At 38.0% G+C, this 13,652-nt stretch overlaps 1 protein-coding gene across 1 annotated transcript in view; it reads left to right on the top strand.

Moving 5' to 3' along the window:
- Positions 1-13,652, top strand: part of LOC147885241 (uncharacterized) — a 62,420-nt gene that overhangs the window by 37,520 nt on the left and 11,248 nt on the right. Inside the window, exon 11 of the mRNA XM_087397183.1 lies at positions 10,236-10,373. Coding sequence (XP_087253309.1) covers positions 10,236-10,373 — 138 coding nt within the window. The remainder of the gene's footprint in view (positions 1-10,235; positions 10,374-13,652) is intronic.

Here is a 13,652-nt window from a genome sequence, read left to right as displayed (position 1 = left end):
TAACCAAATAAGAGTAAGAGTAAATATTTATTATGTGATAGTGTTAATGTCCAATTAATGTCCTATTAGGTATGTTGGTGATTCTAGTCTCACAAAGGTATATGTTGATGTCTTCTAACGGTATAGAGTGGGTTTTGAAAGACTTTAAGTGGGTTTTGAGGCTTGAATTCGATCTTCATAGGAATTCATAAAGAGCTTTATATTGCACAAAAATATTTAAAATTTTCATGCTTGTAAGGAGGAGCTGGAGCATGTATGCATTAAAACTGTATCTTAATGTTTGGCCCTAGCTTGCAGATGTCTTTCTACTTTGCCCAATTTGATATAGAGGCTTACATGGAGACTTGTATGTTTGGATTATTCAATGGCTTGAACCTTTGTTTTTGAAATTGTTGTATGAACAAATTTGTAAGCCTTCAAGAAAATGTGTAGTATTGGCACTAAAGTGATGATATTGTATGAATGCTTCATTCTGTGCCCTTTTCTTGTAATGGCAATAAGACATAGCGCGTTTCTTTTTGATTTTTTGTTTTGAGAGCCAGCTTTGCTGTGTTGGGCTTGCACCCACTAGACATCTCATGGAGAACTCTTTCCCCCCACCTTATTTATTCGGCGCCACCTCAAGTGTGGACCCTCTGTCAATCAATACACCTCAGAGAGTAGAGAAGATACCAGGGCCCTGACGAACCCAGGCATGCGGGACTTGCCTCCCACCACCAGGCCTCGGGCTCACTATGCTAAACAATGTGTGAACTAAAACATGTCCATAGTGGAAGGGCTATATTGTTGGGTGACATTACATAGGTTTGGAAGTAATTAGGGTATGCATGGCTTGCTATTTGTTTACAAGTTGGATTCACTTGAAGTGAGGATTGCACATGCTTATTTGGGGTTTTCATGCTAATTGCACAATTGAACTTGTGTGTGCGCATATGTGCACGCTGGCGTGCAAATATTTACAAAATTTGTTCGTCCTATTTGCTTTAGTTCTTCAAAATTCTTAATGTTAATTTAGTCAAAGTAACTTCTAAAATTTTCTGTAAGAGATAAGACTTGTAGAGAATATAGCCCCTTTTTGCCGTGAATAGTGAGTGTAGATGCCTTATTTGAAGGAATTTTAGTTGTGTTGTCTCCTTAATATTTTTCTTGCAATTTGCAAGAAAAATATTATCTATCTATAATGACTAGTCTTATAAGGGAACATGCCTTGCTTGCGTCCTTGGCATCATTTCTCTCTTTGTTGACTTGCATTGCTTGTGAAATACCTTTCATACAGTGTAATTGATGTTCACGTAGGTCCACTACCCTTCTCGACTTCTAAAATGTATAGCTAACAAGCTATAGAGATTTTTCATCTTGGATCAATTGAATCACACTCCTAATTTTTGGGAGAAAATTCCCACGAGCACAGATCTAGTCCTGTTGTTCCCCGTGACGATGACTTTAGTGTGGCGGGGAAGCATAGATAACTGTGAGGTGTGGGAGGAGCAAAAGGGGTAGCTTGGATAAGGATGTGGATTGCAGGAGGAGGAGCAATGGCTAGAAGGGCAAGACGTAGAGATGATCCCCCAACTACGTGAACTTGAAAAGTAGGATAGATGTAGGTAGCTTATCAATCGAGTCACAAGGCACGTCGAAAAGACAGGTAGAATATTACATTCTCTTCCGGTCCTAGCAATTTCCAAGTTCTTTGTTTACCATACTCAACAACTTGAAAGACTATTCACTCAATAATGTGAATTTTAAAAGAGGTGGGATGGACAATTGTAGCCAATCAATTGAGTCACAAGGCAAGCATCAAGAGAGGTTGAATTTTAAATTCTCTTCCAGCCTTGGTAAATTCCAACTCCTTTATTCAAAACACTCCTAGCAACTTGTGTCTCACGTGTTCCCTCGTCACCTCTATGTCCCGATCTTCTATGTTGTAGCCCACTTTACCTTTTAACCCTTTAGGTGTATGGATACAAATCCAAATAGGGACCTCTTATCAAGAGTGCGTGGCTCTTTTAATGGATTATTCTTGTAAAAGATAATGTAGAGGCTTTTACATGAATGATAAAGGAAACACTTAAATTGATTAAAAATGTGTCAAGTATGTGTTAGCCCACCTGTTTTACTTAGACCACTCATCCCATCTAGCATAATAATGTGATTTGAGAGCCTAATTCTTAGCCCACCTATCCTACCTAAAGCACCCATCCCAACTAGCATAGTAGTGTGATTTGAGAGCCTATATGTAGCCTGTAGAGAATTCACAAAAGCCTTGTGATTCTCAAGGGACTAGATGGGGCACAAAGAAAAGAAGATATTACCAATCTAGATTTTTTTTGCACTTTCAATGAGCCTACTTCCCCATTAGGAAAAAAGGGAGCTCATTTTGGGGCCTTGGGAGAAATTCATGATTTCTTCTTTTTTTGTTGGTTCGAAATATCCAAAAGAATAAAATACTCAATAAAATATACACAGGTACTGTAAATATGTCAGAGTATAGAAGAATAAATATATTCTTCTATATTCAATACTTAGTATTCCACAAGCTTTTGGATTCAATGCTCTTACAAGCCACTTCTTTCTCTTAATCATTTAGCAGCCACCTTTGCGATCCGAGCTCCTCTGTCATGATACTGTAACTAATCTCGCCATAGTCTTATTTTTCAAATTTCAAAGCTTACCGCCATCATCAACTCTTTGCTTTATGAAAAGGTAATGAGATTCCGAAGAAATGGAAAAACATTGCTCCCGAAATGGCAGCATCCAACTACAACACTACAAAACAAGCCAACAAGATTCCACTCTTGCTGCCTTCATTCACCTGGTGCTTTGGAGGATTGAAAGCTTAGTGGCAACCGTTACAGCTGCCTTAATCGCCTAGCTTCTAACCCTTCTTCGTTGGTTGGGCTCTCAACCAAGCTATGGACACTTCTGCAAGTCATGAATCTTAGTCTTGAAGGCAGTATTTGATTGAACCCACTCCAATTGATTGTTATTAATATCTCAATTTTGAATTGTCCCACGTAAGGAAAGATCTATTCTCCCTCATGCTAGTTGAATCGCGTATATCATCAATCTCCTTTGTTTTGAGTGGCTTCCTTAATTTATTGTCTTGCGTGGCTTTTAATGCTTTAGAAGTGGAAGCTTGACTGTGCATTTTATTTGTTTCTAGATGTGAACGTATTAGTTTAGCCACTACAAATACTTTTTTAAACCTTCACTTCTATTTTAGGATTCCAATTTGAAGTGAAGTTCCAAATAGCTTTTGGTATAGTCATTCACCATCTTCGAGGGGTTAAGAGCATATTCTTTTTATTTGGAACGAACAAATGTTTTTCATAAGTGCTCAAAGGAAGAACACTCCATCCTTAAGATGTATCCATGGTGCTTTGATGATTGTTATGACGCTCCATGGTTTTCAAGTTGCAAATTGGCTATGGTGGTTCAATGTAAATTACTCAAACAAACTTGAGTAAAGTGTAACCTAATCTAAGAGATGTTGAAATGTTCAATCCTCATAGGGTCTCTCTTCTTTTATATCTTCTTCTTATCTACAACAGTTCTTGTTACTAAAGAGGAGTATGTCAATGTGGAGATTCAAAGATTCGTGGGTGAAGCCAATAATAGGGCAATGGCTGAGTTCTTTAACATGAAAGAGAAAGGACTCTAGCGCAAAGGAAGTACATTATTGTTAAAAGGAAAATTTATTTGGAATGCACATAACTAGAAGGTCAAATTAGTTTTGGCCAGTAAAGGATACCTTATTATACCAAGGTTACTCAAAGCCAGAACAATCCATTAGTTTTTTAATTAACTGTTCAAAGGAAGAACACTCCATCTTTAGGATGCAACTAAGGTTCTTTGATGATTGTCATGACACTCCATGCTTTCCAAGTTGTAAAGTGGCTATGCTAGTTAATTAGTTGCTCAAAGGAACACTCCATTTTTAGGATGTAGCTTGGTGCTTTGATGATGGTCATGACAAGGCTTTCCAAGTTGCAAAGTGGCTATGGCAGTTGAACTTGATGATTGTCACGACACTCCATGCTTTACAAGTTGCAAAGTGGCTATGGTAGTTAAACGTAAATTACTCAAACTAAATTGAGTGAAGTGTAACCCACTCTGTTGAAATGTTCAATCCTCATAGGGTCTCTCTTCTTTAATATAAACTTCTTATTTACAAGAGTTCTTGTTACTAAAGATCAATACATCAATGTGAAGATTCAAGATACTTGAGTTAAGCCAATAATAGGCATAGCCATTCTAATGGGTGAGTTCTTTAACATGAAAGAGAAAGGATTCTAGTGCAAAGTAAGTACATCATAGTTGGAAGGAGAATTTGTTTTGAATGCATATAACTAGAAGGGCAATTGAGTGTTAGCCACGAAAGGATACCTTATTGTACAAGGTTGTGGAGTAGTTGGATTTGAAAAGAGGCTTGTGGATTGTGGGCTGTTGAGGTTATGAAAGGATGTCATTTTAAGAGACTACTAATTTTGAAAGATTTCCCTCCCTCGACAATCGCTCTCGTAACTTGTGTGTCTACTAACCATTTTTTTAGAAGAGACATGTGGTTGGCTTGTATTCTCAATGTTTGGATTACTTGGAAAAAATATTTGAATGTATCACGTGAAGAATGGCCTCTAGATTGAGCCTGCAATGCCCATACCACTATTTTTACTTTTTGCTATTGTTGATGTCATAACAATACATTTTGCACAATGTTTACTTTGTTTAACTTTTCAGAGCATAATTTCTATTAGTCATCTTTTTTTAATAGACATGTTTTTTTGGGTAGTGAAATAATGACTTTAATGCTTAATTGAAATTTCGTATGGGATGTACTACATGCCATACGAAATCTTGTTCATTGTGTTCTTTCATGTCAAACATTTCTCTAACTAATTTTTTGAAAAATTCTTTCCTGCAATGAATCTCTAGTCATAAGTGTCACAAAAAAACTTTTATGCACGTAGTCAATTGCAGCTTTCTTTTGAGCATGACTTGAAATGTCTTCTAGGGTAAGGTTGTTATCTGCCTCTACAAATCATAGTTTTAATTCTTTAGTGTAATTGTTGTATCTAGCAAAAATCGTTGTTTGTAGGAGGCTTCGATTTGAAAGAAGCACTCTACTTTCAACTAAGCTGACTTCAATGCTTAATTTGCCTATGGCATGAAGGTATGTATTCTACTAGATGCTATGATAAAAATTTTCATTGTGCTCTTCGTTATTAAATCAATCGGGTAGGTTTCTTGACATTTTGGTGGGTATCTTATTTTCTTTTCCACAATGACCTCATATATTACGTGTGAAAAAATTGAGTTTAGTAAATTTTAGGTTTCAATTGAGTAAAGCTTCAAATATCTTTTAGGGTAACACACTTGATGTGCCTTCGGAAGCATAGCTCCGATTCCTTAATATAATTTCCATACTTTACAAAGATCGCAGTTTGTAGGAGGTTTTGATATGAAAAAAGCACAGTTCTTTCAGGTAAGCAGCTTTCCTTTTGGAAGTAAACTGCTTGGCTTCTCAATTTTCATTGCATTGCATTTTTTTGAATGTGTAATTCTTAGATATTTCTCAAACTGACGATCTCATTTCTTTATCCTACACCATTATTATTCTTGTGCTGGTCATTATGAATTGTATGGGCAAGATGTGGTAGCTCTAATGTTTTCTCTTTTATTTTCATTGTAGAATTTAGGACTTTAGAACAACAAAAATGTGATTTTGTACGATTGGTATTCTAGTGTTACAAAGGTATATATAAAAAGAATGTAATATGTGTGGTAGTCATTTTATCGTTGTGTTTTTCGTATTACGCTTTTGAGTATGGCATCACAATAGTGTTTTATGGTTTGTTAATTTATCTTAAAAGTCTTGTACACAACATCAATAAAGACATGCTTGGTTGCAAATATCTGTGGCTGATGTTTCAATATAGGATTTGTTTCAAGATCTTATCTATGGTGCTCATGGGCTGTATTTTGGCACAAATCACATCATATTTGTAATTGAATTGACATGGATTTGCACCAAGGTGATTGTGTTGTCAACAATATTATAGTGAAGGGGAAAAGCTGCACATATAACAATAGTAGCTCCTTGAATGCTATATATGAGCCATGACAGTTGGGTGCAAGCATCCTTTATCAGGGGGGGCGGGGGTTCTTACCTTGTCTTGATTTAGATGTAGAGAGCACTATACAAGAGGAATATGCATCTCACATGGATACTTAAAGCATTGCTAGAGGTTCGAAAAGTCCTTGCCTTTTTTTCACAAAATATCATAAGAATCATGAACGGATGTGGACAATTGACCAATTGCGTGTAGTACTGAACTAATAATAAATCTCAACCAAGACCTATTTGAGCCATTTTATACATTCGAAGAGGGTTTCATTCCTTAAAACTTACATTTAGAGCTCATGTATTATGTTTAAGTTCTAGCACTAAGGAATTGTTAAACATTTGCACATAAGTGCATAGATACACTAATATGATGAATTATTGAGCTATAGAGTACCTTCGTCTTGAGCTCGCCTATTGTATTGCCCCGGGTGTAACAACAAACATCGAGTTAGACGTAACCAAGCTATCATTGATGGTGACTTCAGATCTAGCAATGGCAGTGACCTCGCAGATTCAGATTAGGATGAATCTTGAGAGATTTGACTCTTGAGAGTCGAAAGTTTCCTTTCAATTATATGTATCGAGATGCATATTTCATTCATGTCACATGCGATTGATAGACTGTTGCCATGATATTATGTGTACCGAGTAATGATGTTGGTATATAATCTATGTAGCCCTCTAGGCTCTTGTTAAGTTGTTTATCTAGATTTCTGAATGCCAAGATTCAACTGTTAGTTTAAACCTTTAAAGTTGTGAGTCGTGACTTGCAATCTCTGGAGTTGTAATGATGTTGGTATATAATCTATGTAGCCCTCTAGGCTTTTGTTAAGTTGTTTATCTAGATTTTTGAATATCAAGATTCAACTGTTAGTTTAAATCTTTAAAGTTGTGAGTCGTGACTTGCAATCTCTTGAGTTGTGATTCTTAACTTGCAAGCACTTGAGTCGTGAGTCTTAACTTTAACTTTTAAGTCTTGAGTATATTGTCCAAGTGCATGTTAATTCTTGCATTGTTTAAGTGTAGCTTATTGTACTTCTAGAATCTAGCAACTAGCTATGCTAGCAAGTTGTACACTTGTATACTTATACATATATTAATTAAATATTTATTATTACAAAGACGTGTCTTATGTGTCTAACCTTTAAGACACTTTAGACACTCGTGTCTGAAGCGCGTCTGACGTGTCATGTTGAAGCGCGTTTGACGTGTCGTGTCTTAACGTGTCTTACAACCATGGATTGAGGAATAATAGCTCTCTTGTGAGCTCATGCTTGATAAAATGACCCCACCATTCTATTTTTTTTGATTAAATTGGACGAACCAAACAACGATACAAGAGTATTTGTGATGGTTATAGCTACATGTGGATACAGCTCATATTGGAAAATATTACTCACATGATGACTTATCTTACGTAAATTCCATAGTGTTTCCATTTGTTTTAACTTGTCACCTCATGTTTGCTTGGCCAAGATAAGTGAGACGCTAACCCGTGATCTCTTTCCCATTACCAAAAACTTCAATTGCATGCACTGGTGAGACTCTAACCCTTGACCTTGTCCAAGTTGTTTGGAACACTAAGGTAGACAAGTTCATTTGTACATATTAGGGGCCAGTACAAATGCCTTCCTCCCCTTGGTGTGAGGACGGTTCATCTTCTCTTCTCGTTAGGTCGATTGATTGTCCCACTTTCCTTTTCACCTTTCTTCACTCCGCCCCTCATAATTAATTGTCCATGAAGCAATTTGCAAATGTTGTTGACATAGGGAGGTGTTTGAGACTAAGTTCTATCAAACATATTCGCATGTGAGGTTCCTCCTTGGACTTGTGTCGTGAGGTTCCTCCTTGAGCTTGTGTTGACATCTAAAAATTGGGTTCTCAATGAAAAGGATCCGTATTCTTTATGTACATGTATTTGTTGCATCGTCTAGTTATGATACCGATAGTCTTAGCAACATGCAGTGCATGTTTGTAAGACACGTTAAGACACGACACGTTAGACACGCTTCAAACATGAGTGTCTAAAGTGTCTTAAAGGTTAGACACGTAAGACACTTTTTTGTAATAATAAATAAATAATTAATATATGCATAAGTATACAAGTGTACAACTTGCTAGCATAGCTAGTTGCTAGATTCTAGAAGTACAATAAGCTACACTTAAGCAATGCAAGAATTAACATGCACTTGGACAATATACTCAAGACTTAAAAGTTAAAGTTAAGATTCACGACTCAAGTGCTTGATAGTTAAGAATCACAACTCAAGAGATTGCAAGTCACGACTCACAACTCACAACTTTAAAGATTTAAACTAACAGTTGAATCTTGATATTCAAAAATCTAGATAAACAACTTAACAAGAGCCTAGAGGGCTACATAGATTATATACCTTGAGGTACTTTTGTAGGTCGTGGTGGTAGAGGTAGGTTGGATAATGGACGGCTCAAGGTGGTCAATTGATTTATTGAGGAATCTCACTCGAAATGGGGAAGGGGAGATAGTATTGTATCAGCTCATTGAATGGTTGGTGACGTGTTGAAAGGCTTGTATATCATTTGCATGTATGTAAGGACTGGTGGGGACTTGCAAGTTAGACAAGTTTTTGGGGTTGTTAATTTTAATGGATGTAAAATTAAAAAGATTTGGAGAAGAAGCTTGAAGTATTGTTTGGAACTCAGAAAGGAGGGCATGTTTGAATCAAAAGTGTATGTTTTCCTTTATCTTTCCATTGTTTCAAAATCCAAGCCGAGGGTGAAAGTTGTATATTTATTAATTTGCAAGAATGTCAAATAGAAACTCAGAAGTTTGAAGAAGCAGAGTGTTGAAGTTGTTTTCAATGCGATAAAAGTCTCTTGAAGGACTTCTGAAGGTAAAGTTGCTTTGTGCAATTTAGAGAACATAATTAGATAGTGACTTGAGCTCCTTGCTTCTTTATGGAAAATTTGGTTTGTTTCTTGTATTTTAATGTAGTTCGTTATGTTGTCTTCTCTTAAGTTAGGTGATGTCTACTAATTGTTCAAATCTCATTTTAATGCTTTTATGGAGTTATGTTGCGAGGCAGAATACCATAGTATTTAATGAAGACTGACATTGTAGTAATCAGCTTGTTATCATATATCTTTGTAGATTTTTGATCTTTAGAACAACAAAATTTCTAAATTTGTATGATTGGACTTATTCTAGTCTTACAAAGGTATATATCTAGGTAGAGCCAAGATATATCTAGTAGAGCCTTGGCCAAGGGATGATTGTTATGTATGTAATGATGAATTTTAATAGTGCCAAGGATTTTTACAAGGCTGCTGGACCTCGTGAATTGTTTTGGATGAGAACTTCACACACTTTCTTCCCAAGAGGTTTTAATTTGGAAGGAAAATCAACTCATCGTAAGAATAAAAGAACCTCTGATTTGATGTGGAGAACGCATATCAAGCCCTTTAGCATTCCTCTTTACCAACATAGTCATATACCTCTATCCTTGTATGGAAACCTAAAGTTATGTTACGGGGTTGTCCTAGCTCTCCTACAATCTCACATGTTGATAGTGAGTTGCCTCCCTCACTTCCTCTTCCTGCTCTTCCTCGTCCCTTCAGTTCCTTTAACTTCCTCAGTTCTACGAGTTTTGGCTTCTCGAGACTATAAAACAAGACTTCTTTACCTAGAAAGACTAATGTCTCTGGGTCTTTTTTCAATAAAAGTTTTTGAAAAATATAATTCTTTTCAAACCTCAATACACCTTGGAAAACTTCTCTTTTGAGGATTTGAATCTAAATAAGCTCCATTATATACAACTTAAAACTTCGTTGGATCTATTCTTAAAACTAAAAGCTTCCTTTCAAAGTAAAGAACTGTATCTAAATAAGGAACTCTTGTGATTAAAGTGTTTGTGTTTGACAAGTACTATAGAGGGTTGTGTGTAAAGATGCGATTGTTGATACGTTTGCTTTGTCATATTCATGTGATTAAAGTGTTTGTGTTTAAAAAGTACTATAGAGGGTTGTGTTGGTGCAAATGACACATGTTAAAGAGCATGTAATTTCTTTTGTTTTGTTTCTCTCGTGCATATTTGATTAAAATCTATTGCTGTCATATTGGGTAATATGCTAGATTGCATTATACAATGACATGGTGGATAAGGAGGGAACTGATGGCGCTTTGGAAGCACGGAAAGCATACCATGCAGCTCATGAAGTTCGAGAACACGATTCATCTGAGACCAAAATATCATCTGCACTTGTAGAAAGGGTAATTATCTCTCTCTGTTTAAAATTTCTTTGCAATTCTTTTAAATTTCAATGTTATTTATTTTGGGGGGATGAGAGGAAGAAACCTTTTCAAGGTGTGTAGTAGAATGGTGATGTAGTAGAATGAAGTCTATGGTTTTCAAACTTATGAGTGACTATCATGAGATTGAAACTGCACTATTTGTGTTTTTAGAGGATGAGTTTGGGCATGTTCCTGGATGCATCTAGATATATATTTGTGTTTTGTTTTTCAATTATACGATGAATGATGCGGTTTTCAAAGGTTTGAGTGTTTTGTCATAAACTATTGAGTAGCTCATTGGAATATTGACTTTGAAATATGGAAACAAGATGATGCTAAAATCATGTTTTAAAAAGGTATCATATATAATTGAGTAGCTTATTTGATTAGTTACATTGACATAGGGAAATAGATTGCTAGAATTACCATTCTTTTTGAGTGTGAAAGGAATGTGGAGCGAAGGCAGGGGATCCCGTGAGGTAGTCAACTACACTAGAACACGAATCCACCCAAGGATGGCCATTGGTCCAGACCATTGTAAATGATGAGGCCATGTATGTTGTCCATATCTAAAAAAGAGTGCCCGTATAAAGTGATCGGGGATGGCTTGTTAGCCCGAGCATATTCTTGTCTCATCTAGATCAACACAGGCAATAGGATATATTCATCTGGGAAATCAAGAAGCGATACTTGTGGAGTAGTCGTCCTCACGTTGAAGTCCTCAACAAGGACTTCCCCACAGCTCAAGAAATCTAAGATGTTCGGATGTAGGGATGCATATGGTGAGGTCTCAACCTCTTCACAGAGATCTCTAGTAAAATGTGAGGTCTTGGGTAGAGACAACACATTGCTATGAAGAGGCCCTATTGAGAGATGTGTTGGATTTGAATCCAAACGAATTTTTCATGTGTGTCAGCCTCTCTCGAGATCATCCCAGTGAGACCTTCATCACCACTCTTGATCCATGAACTCCACTTGTCTCCTATGTGTATTCACAAACTAAGGGCGCTTCGGGCTTTGATAGGTTTGTGTGTAGAAAACTATATCTCTTCACTTTGAGAAATTTCTTGGATTTGACCATAAAATACCATTCTAGATCCAAATAGATCAGGTCAAGGTTTTGGTACTTTGTGTCTGGATCTTGTCCCCCTATGTCGAGGTTCGTCGGATGTCTATTGGGGGCATATTAAGAGACACCCATCTGGAACCACTACCCACTTTCCCTTCTTGCAGGCAGACACGACGTTGTATGAGTTTTCGTCTCTTTCTACATGTAAGGGCGTGAGATGTAAATCTAGGAATGATTATGTAGTACTGTACGCTTGCGTAATGCTGCAAGACGGCCTTGGGTACCTCTAAAATGAATGACAAGAGCTTGATTGCAAGTGGGATCACGACCTATGCATTAGAGGCCCTCATTTCCATGCTTTTGCATCCCTAGAGTGAAGCTCACAAAAGTGGTAGCATTATAGACGAGTGGTAGAGGTGCGTGGGATCCCCAAACTCTGATATGGAGAGAGAGAGAGTGGTAGAGGTGTGTGGGATCCCCAAACTCTGATATGGAGAGAGAGAGAGAGAGAGAGGGGGGGGGGGGGAGGGAGGGAGGGAGGGAGGGAGATGTACGTCGTTGAACGTACGTCCATGCCCTCGCGGGCCTATGGGACAAAGTACATAGAAAAGCGAACTCATACAAGCCTCAGTGGGCTGCTAGGACCCTTGCTGAGTACTAATCTATGTTAACAAAATCATAATCATGAATAGAAATAGTCAATTGCAACTGCATAATGGACCAGATCAATCTATCTAGTATCAGGTACAAACTGAAAAGCAAGTGAGCCTCGACGCTGGGACTTAGAAACAGAATCAGAAACCGTAGCCTGGTATAGTGATGGCTCTTTGGTGGGCTGCGAAGATGTCTCGTATCTGTGTTTGTCGAATTGTCTCGCGCTGCGGTGGGGGGACACGGTCTCCTCGCTCTCTAAACTCTCTGAGCTATGTCCAGAGTGACCCCTCATCTCTATCGGCCCCCCTTGAGGAAGGCTGTGATAGGTGGGACCTCAATAGAGTGTACTTTGAGGACTCTCTGTTGCGCATGTGGTCTCTGCGTCTCTCTCTCGGTGGCGTTGGCTGCTGATCCAGATTGCTCTCATGTCGGCTAGCTATTTCTCCTCCACTCCACTTTGTCTTGGGGCTGACTCAAATGTATAGAAGTCTGTGACGCGTCGTCGTTCCTGGTCATCCTCTATGTCCTGTGGTGGTCTTGCCATCCCCTGTTTATTAAATGCAAACTTGTTTACTCCTAGCTTTACATCGAATCACGGGCACATGCACACAAAATCACCTCGCAGCCGATCTCGCTAGTAGTAGTAAGTTCTCTCTTCTTCGCAATCGTTACGTTGAAGCTCTTGCTTGCTTAATTTCCACCAAGCCCCAAAATTCCCTAGATGGATCTAGTATGCCACATGTCTTCATTTTAGGGTCCCTCCTTAATGCATCATTTACCTCTCTCTTGGGATATCATTAAAACCATTTGCGCGTTGACACATTTCATGCATTTAGGTCCCTTAGCCTTAGATCCACCTAGTCTAGTGCCATGTCACCCTCACCAAGGACCTTGACCTTGATTCCTTTTTGATCATTTACATGAAGTCCAAACAAATATAATACAAACATTGATCCTTTAAAGGAAAATGTCAACTGACCTTCCCTCTTCAGGCATCAGCGTCCTCGATGATAAAGTCTGGGAATACTCTTCGTAACTGGTATACGGATTTCCAGGTAGCTTCTGATAGAGGTAAACCATGCCATGCAACCAACACCGTGGGTATCTTCTGATTGCGTACTTGCGTTGTTCCTCGGTCCAGGATTCTTGTTGGTTTGTGTCTTGCATTATCCTCTATCTCCTGAAATAAAACAACACCCTCGATTAATGTGTCACCTGTATGCAAAAATTTCTTTAAATGAGAAACATGAAACACTGGGTGCACCGTACAACCCTGTGGCAATTCTAATTTTATAGGCTACCTTGCCTATTCTTTTTAGAATTAACCATGGCCCACAATATCGAGGTGATAACTTAGCACACTCTCCTGCAGTCAAAGACTTAGAGTGCGAAGGAACTCTGAGAAAAACTTTTTCTCCTTCCTTAAATTCTCTAGCGGATCGGTTTTCATCCGCATACGCCTTAGCTCTATTCATAGCTTGGCGGATGTTAGCTCTCGCAAGTGCTAGCATCTCCCGCATCTGAACCACAAAGTT

Source organism: Dipteris shenzhenensis, chromosome 26 (genome assembly GCF_047967505.1).
Source record: "Dipteris shenzhenensis isolate YYH24624 ecotype China chromosome 26, Dip_SZ_1.0, whole genome shotgun sequence".
Taxonomy (NCBI): Eukaryota; Viridiplantae; Streptophyta; class Polypodiopsida; order Gleicheniales; family Dipteridaceae; genus Dipteris; species Dipteris shenzhenensis.
The sequence above is the reverse complement of the archived record's forward strand: the minus strand, read 5'-3'. Positions and strand labels throughout refer to the sequence as shown.